The 15,813-nt window shown below is 40.3% G+C and overlaps 2 protein-coding genes across 2 annotated transcripts; both read right to left on the bottom strand.

Moving 5' to 3' along the window:
- Positions 1-4,405: 4,405 nt before the first annotated feature.
- On the bottom strand, positions 4,406-11,481 carry si:ch1073-13h15.3 (inactive all-trans-retinol 13,14-reductase). Its single transcript, XM_022191369.2, has 11 exons — positions 11,325-11,481; positions 9,037-9,219; positions 7,451-7,692; positions 7,170-7,365; positions 6,467-6,664; positions 6,246-6,365; positions 6,019-6,157; positions 5,459-5,568; positions 5,103-5,269; positions 4,838-4,997; positions 4,406-4,578 (listed from the first exon to the last, which is right to left on the bottom strand). The coding sequence occupies exons 1-11, from the start codon at positions 11,479-11,481 to the stop codon at positions 4,409-4,411; spliced, it is 1,842 nt and encodes a 613-aa protein (XP_022047061.1). The 3' UTR covers positions 4,406-4,408.
- A 2,699-nt stretch (positions 11,482-14,180) lies between these two features.
- On the bottom strand, positions 14,181-15,072 carry gngt2b (guanine nucleotide binding protein (G protein), gamma transducing activity polypeptide 2b). The gene is made up of 3 exons (XM_022191357.2): positions 14,952-15,072; positions 14,704-14,792; positions 14,181-14,514 (listed from the first exon to the last, which is right to left on the bottom strand). The coding sequence occupies exons 2-3, from the start codon at positions 14,785-14,787 to the stop codon at positions 14,386-14,388; spliced, it is 213 nt and encodes a 70-aa protein (XP_022047049.1). The 5' UTR covers positions 14,788-14,792; positions 14,952-15,072; the 3' UTR covers positions 14,181-14,385.
- Between the last annotated feature and the right edge of the window lie 741 nt (positions 15,073-15,813).

The following is a 15,813-nucleotide window of genomic DNA, read 5'->3' on the forward strand; positions in this document are numbered from 1 at the left end:
AGATATGCGGACAAGCGGTGTTTCATATTGCAGGGAGATTTTCAGGCAGAGAAAGAGAACTGGGGAAGCTGCCATTTTCCTTGGATTTTCCATTTAGCTCAACAGAAAGTTGGCCTCGAGCAGCAGGTTTTCACTGACATCCGAGCAGAGGTCCCTGATCTGTGCAGAGAAGGAAAACAGTTTCTTTAAGTTGTACAAGAGAAACGGACGTGAAAAAGCCATATTTTCAGAAATATGGACAAAAAACTGTACATTTTTACCATGGGTGAATTAAAAATCTACCCATGGTAAAAATACGTGGATCATATAAACATTTTCATCTGACGAGGGCATCAGACTTTACTTGAAGATTAAATAAGAGTGACCTTTAAATCAGCTGATGTTTTTTTTTTAACCTTTTCATGCCTTAAAGCTCAGTCTGATCCTGGGCGCTATCTTCAGACTGGGCCTTCCTCTCATCTGTGTCGTCTGAAACTCTCTCATGAGCGTCGTCAGATTGGCAGCAGCTGTGGTTGTTGGCCGGGTTCAAGCTGTGGGAGGCTGCGGCAGGCCAGCGGGGAGGAGCTCCAACATCTGGAAAAGAGGGAAAGCTGGCTGAAGCACAGAGACGAGAGCCCAGCAACATGAATACTCACTGAGACAACCCTGCCGCTACACAGTTTTCGACTTTTAAGTTTGTTTTTTGTAAGAAAGTGGTTCTAGTTCCCTTTAAGGTTTCAGTGCTGTTGGATTAGGACTCAACTAAAGCTTCTGCAGTATTAATTTTGTGTCACAGTGTGCATGTGCAGGGTACAGAGGGTAAAACAAAGTAGTCCAAACGGGGGAAAGAGGGGACTGCTTTTGTTCAGATCCGACCCTCTGGGCCTCTCCTGATGTAAGAGCATGTCTAAACATGTGGGAGCCGCCTGCAAGAGGAAAAAAGAGGAAAGGGGTCGAGGTGGTGCTGGTCAAGAAGAGCTTAAATTCCTCTTAAGATCTGCTCATTTCAGTTTAAAAGATAACATGCAGGATTTTTTCTGTTGAGTGAAATAAGAGGTCAAGTCCCAATTTAGTCTTTGCAGGCAAACGGACTCTACAAAGTTAAAAGTTTCACATTTCTAAATGATCTACAAATGTAAAAATACACAGATTAAGCTGGCAGAGTTTGAGTTTTTGTGGAAGGGTAAATTATTCCAGTTTCTGGCTCCACACAGCCTAGTATGAGAGGGATCCATTTTGGTAAACAAACAAAAAGAAGTCAGCAGTGCTACCTCCAGAGTTGGGTCATGTTAATCACTACGTAGGTGATCCTTGAGCTGAAGGTAGATGCTTTACAGATCACTCACCAGGTTACGAAAGAAACTGCATTTGGCAAAACTACTGTGTCTTTTTATGTCGTTCAATGGGCACTTTGATCTATATTTTGTGGAAAAGCGCTGCCTGGATTCCAAACATCATCTCCCAAAGGTTACATACCTGTACAATTAAACTGCACTGTCAGTTATGTAGTAAGGTGACAGATTGATGTAGTGGGAAACATTTTTACTGTCGACGAGCCACAAGCCGGGGTTAAGAGGTCAGAGGGCTGACATTAGTCCACCGCAGGACTTTCACTTAAATCACCAGAGTTCCTGTTTCTGTGTGGGGCAGTTACAAAATTTAAACTAATTTTGTTTTCCCTGTTTGGTCAGGTTATCAATTATGTTGCTCTCTGTTAAAATATGACCCTTTCATAACGTGTTTGAAGCAAGTCAGAGTTCATTCTGTTAGCATGTTAGCATTTGCTATTTAGCACTAAATACAAACTGCAAAAGATGTTCATGGGAATGCTATTAGCTTTCTACACATAAACTGAAGTGACTGGTAATGGTGCTAAATAGAAGTAACAGTATCACCAAGTTAATACAAGTCATCCTGAAGGGGACATGAATCATCCATCCATCCTCTATACACCGCTTTATCCTCACAAGGTTCGTGGGGGGTGCTGGAGTCTATCCCAGCTGACTCGGGACACCCTGGACAGGTCACCAGTCTGTCACAGGGCTACATATACAGACACACAATCACACTCACATTCACACCTACGGACAATTTAGAGTAACCAATTAACCTCAGCATGTTTTTGGACTGTGGGAGGAAGCCGGAGTACCCGGAGAAAACCCACGCATGCACAGGGAGAACATGCAAACTCCATGCAGAAAGATCCCAGGACCAGGCCGGGATTTGAACCAGGGATCTTCTTGCTGCAAGGCAAAAGTGCTAACCACTACCCCACTGTGCAGCCAGACATGAATCAGAAAACCAAAATTCAAGGCAGACCATCCAATTGTTGGTGCCATTAAAAACAGCAAAAATGTATGCTAGAGGAAGAATCAGTGAATCATTAAAGTCAGTAGGCGTCATCCTCTGAGCCCTGTGAAATGTAATCCATCCAATAGCTGCTAAGATGCTTCACTGTGGGCAGAATTGTTGGACAGCCCATCCAGCCGGCAGACTGACTCTGAGAGCCACATCACTTGGAATAAAGGATGGGTTAACTGGACTCCTATAGTCAAACTAAACCCAGTTTAGGTGGGTCTGTTTATAGCTATGTGAGTCAGTCAGAGCACAAAGTAAGAGTTTCTGTCATGTTTATTTCTGGTGAAGTAGTGCTTTATATGGTGCCATAGTAATTATATGTTCTGGTCTACTGAACTTCCAGCCAGGCAAAGCCAGTATAATTAACTCCTTCATTCTATTTTACTCATTATTCCTTTAACTTATCTTAATTTTGGGCCTTTTTAATCCTAAAACATTAAAAGGAACACCAGAAATGTGTCCATCAGCGCTTCAGCTGCAGTGACAGCCTTCCCTGGGCTTGTACAGCAGAGCGATGGGGGAGTGAGAGGTACTGGCATCCCAGCGTCTGGCTGGACAGAGGGGGCATTCTTCTCCTCGGATCCCCCCGGTCGTCTCCGACAGACCTCAGTTTGTCAGCCAATCTGCCCGCCGTTTACTGAGGAAATGTTCACTTAGTGCAGGAAGTCTGAGGTTTCCCCCCATACGTTTGATTTAACCTGTTAGCCAAACAACACCAGGGGTATAAGTCGGGTCAGATCAACATGGGTGGGAACTAAACCCACAGGGGCCTTATAGTCTCAGTTCACCTATGAGGGATGTTTAAACGATGGGAAAGTAGTCAAACATTTCCATAAAGTTAGACTAGATGAAATTAGATTTTTTTTTAATATCTTGGAAATTATTTAATATCATTTCACAGTGACTTCACAAGCAGATCATAGTGTTTTTCTGACTTTTATCCAAAGTAACTTAACTTTTCTACATTTAACATTTAAATATATTCTTTGGTATACAGATGTACAGAAAATAAAATAATCATCAGTTTTACAGAAAGCAAAAACTAAAAGGTACACAATATTAAAAAGAGTGAAGATCATAAAGACTTCTAAGGTTTGTTTCATGTCATTGTAGTGATTAGACATTTGTTTACATTTCTTGACTTTATGTTAAATTGAGATAACATTAGGTAAAGCAAATATAATACAATAAGCTAGCTCCCACTGTACAACTGAGTTAGAGAGCACATTCAAACTAGGTACAAAAACGGAAAAGTATCGTTTACACACACATTTTATTTCCCCCAAAATAGTAGTCACAGCAGACTGTACAGACAGTAGTGAATATGGATCGTCTTGGTAGAGCTAATTCCAGTCAGGATTTTGTGCAACATGAGCATTGAAGCACTTCGTGTTTTTTATTTTTATGTGTCTTTACTTTAGTTGTTGCATTTCCACCGTTTACAAGCGTTTGGAACAATCTGTGTTAACTGTGTTTATGTCCATTTTCATGTCTGGTTTTAGCCTATAGACTAATTTCCTTAAATAAAGCTTTATTCAGCTGAATTAAACTGAAATTTGTAAGACCGACCTGTAAAGTGACCCAGCATCAGCAGCCTCTCTAAGACATTCCCACATCTGCAAACAAGATCAGTTCCAATACCACAATACTGTGATTTCACAAATTTTACAAAATCAAATTAAATGTTAGTCAATACAACGACCAAAACCAAAATCATCCATAAATATCCTTTGCTCTGTGCTAACTCTTTAGCATATTTACATGTGAGGTAATTCACAAAGACAAACCGAAATGATGCGACAAAATATGATGCAAAAATACTGACGGTAGACGAGTGAACCAGCAGTTTCTGTAATTAGCACCAGCAGAGCATCACATCTGTTTATTGTAACTGTGAGAAAATGCAGTGTGTGCATTAGCATGTGTAGACTTTATAATATTAGAGTCATACAGGGTGGAGTAAGGATGCAGTGGTTTTGTGTTCCTTTAAGATTGCCACAACAATCAAGGGCCCTTTTGCACTGGGTTTGTGCAGTGTCGCTATTGTCCTGCAGGAGGCGTAAGAGTGCTCTCACTGCAGCTTCTTCTTTGCCAGCTCGGCCAGCTCTTTGGCTTTCCTCCTCTTCAGCTTCTTCTTGAGGAGGAGCAAGTCGATGTAGACGATGTGATCCAACACCGTCGAGGCGCAGAGGAGTCCTCCATGTAGAGCTCCTGCTATCCCACAGCTGAACACATCCTGGCCTGGAACGCACACACATGCAACCCAGCAGCTGAGACACAACTACTTGAAGTCTGGATTCAAGGTCCTGTCTACCGCCTTACAGATTATAGCCTCAAACATGATACAACTTCATAGAACTATTTAGGTCTAAAACACGAGTCTCACACAGTCTCACCACCATTAATCTGAGAGGCTGCAGAGACACATCTATGCCTGCGACAACTCCACACATACACAAAACACAATGCTTTAACAACATCGTCTTGCAAATGTCCATACCTGAGATGTAGAGGTTTTTGATGGGGGTGTTGCACCTGTTCCTGGCCACTGACTCGGCGTGGAAACGCTCCAGGTTGTGCTCAGCAGAGTACATGGCTCCACGCTGAGCACCCAGGTAGTGCATGTTGGTCAGTGGGGTCGCCACATCCTGGAAAACCAGCTGAAAAACAAGTGGAATAGATGTTACACAGCAGTTTCTAACTGATATCAAACAGCAAACATTTATCCAACAATCTAAGCAAGGATATATGTTGACAGATCCTACCTTGTCTTTGACTTTCGGGAATATGGTGCAGGCCCAGTCAAAGAGGTTCTTGGCAAATCTCATTTTGTAGTTGTGGTATTCATCACCCCTCTTTCGCACAGTCGTATCCTTCCACTCTTCAAACCATTCATACTTAACCATGGTCAGTATGGTCATGCAAGACTTTCCTGTTAACATGAAATACACAAGATGTCACGATGATATTTTCTGGAGTGTTTTGTGTCTGTAGGAGTACATGTTTAAAACATGACATGCTTGATTTAGCAACAACACTTTAATCTTTATTTGTGCCAACCCTTTATTTCCTGTAACTTCTATTTTTGGCTACAGTAGAGAAAACAAGTGGTTTTATGTACCAGGATGTCTGATTTTGGCCTCAGGGTCCTTGGAGGATGGGATTGTGATGAACATCATGGGGATGTTATCAGGCGCGTCCTCTTTGCTCAGCACAAAGAAACTGTCCATCCTGAAAAGCACATGAAAATGTCAAATTTACATTATCCTCCCTGAGTCTGAGCTTTATCAGCAGTGTGGCCACATGTTAAAAGTCCTGGAGCTGAAACCTGACTGGTCCTTTACTCCATCTAGTGGACAAGAAAGAAATTCTAACTTGGCTAACTTTGACAAAGCAATATCATGTAAAGGATGTGTGTTTGTGTAAACTGTTAAATAAGTCTTTAAAGTCTGTTGTTTTTGAAGAGAAAAGTAGATTTAAAAAATGTGTAAACCTTCTGCATAGATAGATAGATAGATAGATAGACAGACAGACAGACAGACAGATAGATATTTAATTAATCCCGTGGGAAATTCAAGCTTCAAGTTTTCCCTTAAAGGTTTCCCATGTACGGCTTCTTCTTATACAACAGCACCCCTTTGTGGTTGCTAAATGCTACTTCTGTGTTTTCTGCATACTTACGACTGGTCCATGTCGTTGTTCTTGAAGAGCCAGAAGTTAGTGGACACCAGACCCAAGTCCTCTGCAGTTCCATCGAAACCAGAGAAGACCAAGAAGGATCCTCTGCCATGTTTCATCATGTTCAGTCTTTCCTGAACGTCTGTAATTAGGGAAATAATCATCTTGAAAGACTTTCCCTTGTATCATTATGAGAACTTTACCTCTGAATCAGTTTTCTGGTTTCTTACCATGTTTGGCCTGAATCTCAGGAGGAAGAAGCTTCTGGAAGGTGGTGAAGATGCCACAGTTTGATACAACCACAGGAGCATGAACCTCCACTTCGTCTTGACCTTTCCTCACCTTCACACCTGTCACATATGGCAACGCAGAAATGAAGTCTTGAGTATGTTTTATGTTTGATGCAATCTCTATTTTAGCAGGTAAAAAATCAGCTGGATCCAGTTTTTACCATAAGCTGCTCCCTTGTCATTAACCAGGATCTGGGAGACGGGAGCTCTGACCAGGCAGTTCCCTCCATATTTCTGAATGGTGCGGATGATGTGGAAAGCGATCTCACTGGCTCCACCTTTAGGGTAGTAGGCTCCTCGTTTGTAGTGATGAACCAGGAGGGCATTGATCAGAATACTGGACTCCTTTGGAGGCACACCTAAATGTAGACAGAATAAAGGTTTAATGATACTAGTTTCATTTGTTTTTTAAAGTTTGTATGCCGACTTTTCGCTGCAGGAACTTGGGGGAAGCACAAACGTTTATAAAAATGACCCCATAATTGTTTTCTGTTGTGGTGTTACTGGGCATAACTCCAGTTCTATGACTATGTAGGAAATAGAACAATAGATAACTGAATTTTATATTGTTGATGGTGATATTAGAGAAGACTTGTTCAAGGACATCTAGAGGGCCATCAATGTTTATCCTCTTTAAGATTTATCACTGGTGGAGCTTTACTAGGGAACGTACTACGTGCCTACTGTCCTTAATGTTTTCAAACCATAAAGAAATGCATTTTGGCTGCAATTCGTACATCTGTCATATCTAAAACTAAAAGACAGTTTCGATGTTGTTTACATCCAGTGTTTAATCTCATACTTTTGGTTCCATTTCACATCCAGTATGTTGGAGTGCATATTTTCACCTTTCTGAAGACTCACCATAGAAAAGATAAGAAAAGATGACCTGGAGGTCCTTGTTGCTGGTCAGCGTGTTCGCCAGATCTGTTGCATTTGTGCCAGAGAGGCTGAAAACTGGGGAGACGAGGTCTGCGATGCCTGATTTTAGAAGGAACAACGACACCCACTGTGGGATCAGCTTCAGAGTCGCCAGATAGTGAGTCTTCTTAGCTGAAATCTGTTGGAAAGAAGAGGACAGTTTGAAATTCCTTTGAATATTTAGTTTCAGATAGAATAAATATGAGTGAAACAGCAGTACATACCTTCATAATTTTGAAGAACGTCTCGATGGCTACTGTGTCGTCGGGGAATTGCTTCAGCAGGTGGGCTTTCATCTCAGTTTTGCCAGAGAAGATGGTGTACTCTCGTTTTTCGTCGCCCAGGCCGATCTGGACGGTGTCGAAATGTTGATGGAGCTCCTGAAACTCCAGCTGGCCCTCAGAGATCTGGTCAAAGGCGATTCGTAGCAGACTGTTCTCATGGACCTGACCAATGTAGTGAAGCCCTGGAGATGAATGAGAAGAGAACGTGAACCTGGCAACTGATTATTTTACGTAGATAGTGAATATGAACCATTTTCAAAAGGAGTAAATACTCTCCACAACATGAATTATGAATACTCTTGTGTATTGCTGCTTGTTTTTGATAGAAAACAGTATTTCATAGGACTTTATCATACTCTTACAAACATAGATTAACACAAATATCACAACTTTTTTTTTTTTTTGCCTTTTTATTGTGATAGTCACAGTAAATGGGGAGAAGACATGCAGCAAAGCACCGCGGGCAGGAATCGAACCCGTGCCGCTGCGTTGGAGACCAGCCCCTGTACATGGGTCCCCTGCTTAACCTGATGAGCTATACAGGCGCCAACAACCATCACCGTTGAGTGGACGTGCCTTCATCTGCAGTTTTCCTATGTCTGGAAGATACTGGCTTCAGACAGATTATCTTGTTGAACTTTTGATACTGTTGTGACTCCTCCCTTTCTGCTCATGCAGGTGATCAGCTCCTGCAGCTGGCAGAAAGGGAGGGTGGTTAGACTAATGTGTGGCACCTGGTAGAGCTTTAGGTGACTACAAAAGCTCACCTGGGCTGAATCCCAAACCGCCCCCTACACACTCCCCCTCCACTACCGAGTGTCACTCCAAAAGAAGTCACACTGTCGCAGCTGTGCAGGGCACTTTAATTGAAGGGGGAGGGTATAAATACGATCGTCAGGAATGGGACACCCTGTCGTCTCACCGGAAAAACGGAAGACGTCATCGCCATGGTAACACAAAGACGCCTACATGGCTGTAGAGCTGTGGCACAGGTTGCAGGCAATGATGTAGGGGCTACATTCTGCTTCAAATAATTTGAAGTCATCCCACATGTTTTCCAATCCTATTATCTGGCATTTCAAATCCAACAAATGAATAAATGAATTCTGTCAGTTGTGTTCAAATTTTAAGGTGTCAGGGGGTGCACAATTAAATCAAACGTCAGCAGAAAAGATTTGTTTCTTTTGATTTATCTTTTTTCACCACTCTTTTTGTGATGTTCTGTCAGTGTGAAAAAGGCGTGGGAGAAATAATGATGAATGAAATCCAGTGTATTTCACTGGGTTTTGGTTGATTTTATGTGAACGTTCTTAAAGAAATATTTTTAACATTTCTTTTTTTTCCACCAAAAAAGTTCAAAGATTTCCAAAAATGTTGAAAATGTGGACATCAGAAGTTTCACTGTGAAAATATGTTTTTTTTCCCCACATTTTCAACTTTCAAATGGGTCAGTTTTGACCTGCAGGATATGAGGGTTAAAAAGAGAAATGAAATGCATCAGTCTCCTCAGACAGAGCTCTTCTTACCAACATCGAACTCGAAGCCTTTCTCGATGTACGTGTGGCAGCAGCCTCCAGCCTGGTCGTGTTGCTCCAGAACCAGAACTTTCTTGCCTGCTTTGGCCAGCGTGGCTCCAGCCGTCAGCCCACCGATGCCGCTGCCGATCACAATCACATCCAGGTTCTGGGGCACTTTATCAACGCTGAAACCTACAGAAACGTACAGAAGTCGTGATTGTAAAACGTACAGCTCAACTAGTTCACCCAGTTATCATTAAGGTGCATCATAAATGTTATCATAACCGAGTGCTGCAACCGAGACAGAATTATGTTACATAAATGTGTTACTTAACAGTCTGAAGGTTGCACATGTTTACTGTCAGATATGATGAACTAATTCCAGTATCTTTTGGCAGTAAACAGCAGATTAGCTGCTAACAACATCCTGATCTAATTTAGATAAAACACACATGAATAACAGTTATTGTACTTCTGTTCAGGTGTCATCTTTAGTCTGAGTTATGGCCCCGTAAACAGATCATTTAGATAACTGTGTCAGAAGTGAATTAGTTGGACATTAATTAAAACATTTTAGTGTCACAGAGAACTACGACTGAATGATCTGTGGGTAATATTTGATCGGGATTCTTCTGACAGGTACTACTTCAGTTCAATATTCACTCTGTAATAAATTTTAAACGTTATGGAGCGTTGTTAAACATCATCAAAAATCTGACTGTGACACAAGGAGGACGACATGAATTTATAAAACTGTTGACATTACAGTTTAAAGAGCAAATATCCAGAAGTGCAGGCTTTGCTAATTGTATTGTTTTATGTAGCAGTTTTGATTTTAATTAATTAACTGTTCAGTGCAATAGAGGACCAAAACTGAGTGTAACCTTTAAAGGTTTTAGATAAGGCAAAATGTAAAACTCATTGGTTTATATGATGCAGTTAACTTGTCAGAGAGCCTTTCAGTACAAACAAGCTTTTATACTTAGCTCAGTTCAGTTTTAATTTAGGATACCTAACGTAAAACAGTATAAGAGCAGCAGCCAGCAGCCAGTTAGTGGAACATTAGTGGAACATAAAGTATAAAAAAAGGAAGACAAGCAGCAATCTACCAGGATATTAACGAATGTCAGATCCCTTCAGTAATGTTTGCAGAATAGAATGAATGAAATTAGCATATTTGTTTCTCATATTACATGTTTTTACTTTTTGCATTGACCGTTTTTAATCATATGATGAAAGCAGTCCGTAAATAACGTAATTTGAATGGAATAGCCTTTAGCATTATTAGAAAAAAACAACAGTGTTTTTCCTGCAGTGAGAAATACACAGTTTTGGAGTGAAAATGGTCAATTTTTGTTCTTTTTTAAAAATTAAGTTTGTTGTTTGTGACTGTAGTGATTGTAAGCTTATCACGGTTTTCTGTACTTATTGATGATGAAATGAAAAATAAATGAAATGTTACTAAAACTAAGTTTGCCATATTGAAATAGGGCTGCACAGTGGGGTAGTGGTTAGCACTTTTGCCTTGCAGCAAGAAGATCCCCGGTTCAAATCCCAGCCTGGGATCTTTCTGCATGGAGTTTGCATGTTCTCCCTGTGCATGCGTGGGTTTTCTCCGGGTACTCCGGCTTCCTCCCACAGTCCAAAAATATGCTGAGGTTAATTGGTTACTCTAAATTGTCCGTAGGTGTAAACGTGAGTGTGATTGTCTGTATATGTAGCCCTGTGACAGACTGGTGACCTGTCCAGGGTGTCCCCTGCCTTCGCCCGAGTCAGCTGGGATAGACTCCAGCACCCCCATGACCCTAGTGAGGATAAAGCGGTGGATAGAGAATGGATGGATGGATATTGAAAATATTGTAATGCCACTATGTTTTGTTTTGTTTTTTACTATTTTATTTTCACTGTACATTTTTTATGCCATTCCAGTTTTCTGTACCTAGTGTACTGAAGTTTGATGACATGGAAAAAAAATTACTGAAGATATATTTTTAATTGGGCCATAATGAATATATATATATGCTTTTTTATTTGTACAATTTCATTTCCACTATGTCTACAATAAAATCAACATAGAAAACTCAAAACTCTACCTATAGATCAATACTTACATTTTTAGGTGTGTATTTTTGCTGGAACAATGGGTTAGTGTTGTTTCAATTTATGCCAGAACATTTTCATATGATACCATAATTATTCAATGTTAAATTATGTATCTGCAGAGCCCAAAGGGTTTAAATGATTATTCATCAAAGCATCGCATCACCAATTTAACCTTCAGTCTGCAGTAACTTCACCTTGCTTGATGACTTTGTCGCGCTTCTTCTGGTCAAACTCTCGAGGTCCAGGCGGTCTCACCGACTCCAGGGAAAACGGGCTCTTTTTACCAAACAGGTACCAGTAGGTACCACCGGCCCAAACAACCACCCAGGCCAAGAAGATCAGGAGCCACATCTTGAAGAAAAGCCTCTGCTTGTGGATTCAGAGTCGGTCTGCAGTAGCGGTGGTGGTTTGTTCTGAACACTGATCCCCTCATCGGCCTCCTTTTATTGTGCTGAGTGACAAAGGTCTGAGGGAAGGAGTCTGACAATAAGCCCTGCTCATGTCAGGACAGGCAGTAAAGATAAAGTGTAGAAGACCCAGTTTTCCTTCTTTCGTAATCACTGCGCCCTTATATGCCCAGACAAACACATCAAGGGCAAAATACAAGTCTTTTTTCTTATCATTCTACTGTTTTGTTTTTTAAAACATTTCACTTGTCTTTGGAGAAATTCTTCTTAAATCACTGATCGATGCACCGTTCTTCAAATGTAAACTGTGTGAGAAATCTGCAGAATATTGGAACGTCAGTTATTTTAAAAAAATATATCAAAAGGTGCATTGTCTGTTCAGCTATCAGTTCTAATACTTAAGATTACTGTTTACAAGTAAGAACGTATTTTATTGCATGCAGTGTATTGATTTACAGCACCCACCATAATTATTGGCACCCCTGGTTAAGATGTGTTCTTTAGCTTCTAATAAATTCAGTTTTTTTTCTAAATAATAATGAAAAAAGGAGGAAAATTCAACCTTTAATTCAAGTGCATGTATTCAGTGGGGAAAAAATCACACATTAGGAAATAATTCTTTTACATCAAATCATGTGTGTCACAATTATTAGCACTGATTTAATTTAATGCTTACATTTAATTCCATTTAATACTTTGTACAACCTCCTCTTACCAACAAAACAGCACCTAATCTTCTCCTTTTTCTACAGGTTTCAGTGTGAGAGTTTTCTTCTGCAATAAAAATGTAATTTATTTTAAGGTTTTAACACATCTTAACCCAGAGTGCCAATAATTATGGAAGGCAGTGTATTTTAACGAATTCATAGGAAACCTAGATAGATTCCAGAGATTCATGATAGTTCTTATCTGATAAGGCAATTAAGATAACACCATACAGACAAGTCATCTTAGACTTTATACGTATAGCGTTGAGTTTTATGTCTTTACAACAGTGCAGCTGCGTGAAATTACTCAGTTTCAGCATTTCAGGTCTGATAAGTGGAGAGTCGGTGTCCTTGGGGAAAAATTAAGTCAGAAGCTTCTTCAAAGGTTAAAGAAACAGATATTTCACTGTAAAAAATACATTCTAATAACACTGAAAGTAGTCCTCCTGTATCCTCAATGCATATATCCTGAAAGAGGATACTAAACATAACTCCAGTGTCATATAATGATCGTTTTCTCCGGACTCCATACATGAACTTTGCTCTCAGGCTTTATACTAATGCGGTTGACTTTGATCCGTAGATTTAACCTGCAGCCTCAGATAACGTGAACCACTACAAAGAAACAAGCTGTTCTGTCGACTCCGAAAGAATTTGAAGCTTAGACAGACGAAAATATGAAACTGAGTTTATGGTAAACATTTTAATGGAAATCCACATGTTCAAAGTCAGGGTGTTACTAACGTCTGACAGCTCAGAATGCTCATTGTGACAGACATGGACATATTTAACCCTTACTCCTTGTAGACATTTGGACTCGTCATGGGAAGAAAAATGCAGGTGCTGACATACACAGATAAAAAATCTGTTGACTAATAGTCAAAAAAATGTCAAAAAAAATGTCTGCTGTCGTCAATAATTGTTAAGGAAGTGTGCAGTTTTAAGACTACAGGGTGACCCAAAACTTTGGAAACAAATGAAAAGTCTATAATCCAAATAATATAATGTTATTTCAATAAATCAGTACCACAGATATATTCAGAAGAGTATCAGATTAGTGTAAAACAAACATATTTCGACATGTTCATGTTTGTTTCTTATACAAAGACGTGAACATTTCCACCAACTGGTTACACTGGTATCTTCTGGAATGTATCTTCATTCATGCTTGTGAAGGTTCCTCAAACTGGACAGTAAATGTTGCCTCATAGTACTTTTGGATGTTTAAAAAATTAAAACTGTCAGATACTTTACCATCAAGAGTTTTGAAATCTGACCCTGATGGCCTGCATTTTGAAGTTCTGCTCCAGCATACCTGGACCTTATGCTTCTATTCTTTTTCTTCCGAGTTATTGCACTCAGCAAATACTATGCTTTTAAGTTATTTTGTTATGGTATAACAAAAATGGGTAAAATAAGAGTGAATCCATGCACCCCCAACTGAAATAGACACTGCAGTTAACTTTTGGGTCACCCTGTATATGCTGCTCCACTGCTACAACACCCTTCCCTAATATTCTTACAGATTTAAAAGCCTGATTCGTAGCAGTAGTTGCAGTTGTTGACCAAATGAAATGTTTTTCTGTTGACGCTTGGATTGAAAACGACACTAATTGGATGGAGAGCTCGAAATGGAAGCCGGGATGAAGTTAAGCTTAAAGACTCTGATACAGGAAGCAGCTCTGGGTCAACGGGCTCATGTGACCGACAAAGAAATCCTATTAGAAATTACACTAAGCAGGAGCCACACAACTCCTGCCACTTTGCCCTGCTTTGTAGAGTTACACAGGATGAGGTCATGCTGGTTTTTGCTGTTTTCCAGGTGGAGACGCCGGACGCCAACCGAGTCGTTGATATTTAATATGAACCAATATGATAAAACAAGTCGGATAAAAGTGAGATATGCTAACGTAGATGAATAATCAGAGCAGGCAGGTCTGGTTGAAGCTTTGTACAGCTATTTGCATTTAATTACAAATTGACAAATAAACATTTCCACATCAACAGGTACATGTCGTCTCTCTCCTGGTAGCTTTACAGATCTTACATTTTCTTTTCTACTGCACATTTTATAGACAGGACTTCTACGGGAAAATCACAAGCGACGTCTCCAGCTCTCCTAAAAACGGTGTGTCGGTGTGCTATGTTACTATACAGCCTCCCTTGTCTCCCTTGTAGGGGTTCTTGTCATCTGAGACTCCCTTGATCAGCGGATCATTTGGTAGCAGTCCCTCAACGAAAGCAATAGTATCTGTGCAGTTTGCACTCACCTGTACAGAGAAAAGACGAAAACACATGTAAAAAAAAATCTTTTAATAGCCTTAAAGATGGAAATATTTTAATTAGGATGCCACAGATTCATTCAGCATGTGTTTTCCCTCATTGTTATCCAATTGTTTAACACAAAGGCAGCCAAATTGACTATAATTCTGTTGAAAGAAGCAAAATAATTCACTTACTGCTGTCCGAGGTGTGTTAACTTCCTTCTTCAGTTGATCCAGCTCCATTTTCAGGATTTCCTTATCTGACATATCCCGAGCCATCCTGGCTGTAAGAAGAGATCAAGATCCTCATTTAAAACATGTTAAAGTCACAACAAACACACTAGAAGTTGTTGTATGGTTAGGGTATTTAAATATTCACTCTTTTCCTCTAATCTTCAGTTTCCAAAACACAAATTAACTGTAAATCCAGCAAAGACAAATACCTGCTGAATGGCGGGATCACCCAACGATCAGAGAAATGTATCGGCTCCTAAGAGCTCATCGACTGCTTCCCTTCCTCTCGGTCCGGTCGTTTCTTCACACTGACTGATCTGTGCCGTCCCACTGCTCTTCATCCCAGCTCATCCCCTCCCCGCTGCCGGGCGTTTGGGCGAGGATTGGACCTGATGTCACCAATCCGCCGTGATGAGATTAAACAATCAGGAGCCGTAACCCCTGAACAGGAAGGAGGAAGGGAAGGAAGCTCAGGTACAATGTGCAGAGGACATGTTAGAGAAAGTGAAGCACTGAAACACAACTGATGGACTTGTGAGCTTCACATCATCGTTTGTTAAATGTAAACTGTAGTGCTCATGCAAAAATACACACTTCCTGGTTCCTTCTCATTAGTTTTCTCTGTGTAGTTGATCAAAACACACAAATTAAAGCAGTAACAGTAAGTTTTATTTGGAAAATATACAATAAAAGTATAGGCTATGCTCACAGAACTGGAGCATTAGCTGTAAACGTGGACACATGCAGTGAAAGTTGGGTTCATTGTGTTCATACATCATCAGCTCAATGCAGGAAAGAGGCCAAGTCTCGATCACTTTGATTTGATTCTTTAATCTCTCCGTCTATCCAATCAACCTCTTAGTCTCCCAGCGTCACACAAATCAACAAATTGTGGACATGAGGCCTGACGCTCGTATTCTCTGAGAATAAACTGATCAGTCTGATTGCATTTTTGGCTCTTTTACAGACACTTTATGCTTTATTTCAGGATTTGTTGCAGCAGTTTTAACAACTGCATGTGATTTCTCTTGAAGACTTTGTTTTAACCCTCCCTTTGTCTTCACTTACGGA

Source organism: Acanthochromis polyacanthus, chromosome 19, assembly GCF_021347895.1.
Source record: "Acanthochromis polyacanthus isolate Apoly-LR-REF ecotype Palm Island chromosome 19, KAUST_Apoly_ChrSc, whole genome shotgun sequence".
NCBI classification, from domain to species: Eukaryota; Metazoa; Chordata; class Actinopteri; family Pomacentridae; genus Acanthochromis; species Acanthochromis polyacanthus.

Excerpts from the sequence above, each read along its gene's own strand:
- gngt2b (XM_022191357.2), bottom strand. The coding sequence starts at position 14,787 with ATGGCTCGGGATATGTCAGATAAGGAAATCCTGAAAATGGAGCTGGAT. Across the intron at positions 14,515-14,703 it reads TTAACACACCTCGGACAGCA|GTGAGTGCAAACTGCACAGA; the intron begins GTAAGTGAATTA and ends TTCTCTGTACAG.
- si:ch1073-13h15.3 (XM_022191369.2), bottom strand. The coding sequence starts at position 11,481 with ATGTGGCTCCTGATCTTCTTGGCCTGGGTGGTTGTTTGGGCCGGTGGT. Across the intron at positions 6,665-7,169 it reads CTTTTCTTATCTTTTCTATG|GTGTGCCTCCAAAGGAGTCC; the intron begins GTGAGTCTTCAG and ends GTCTACATTTAG. Across the intron at positions 6,158-6,245 it reads TGAGATTCAGGCCAAACATG|ACGTTCAGGAAAGACTGAAC; the intron begins GTAAGAAACCAG and ends CCCTAATTACAG.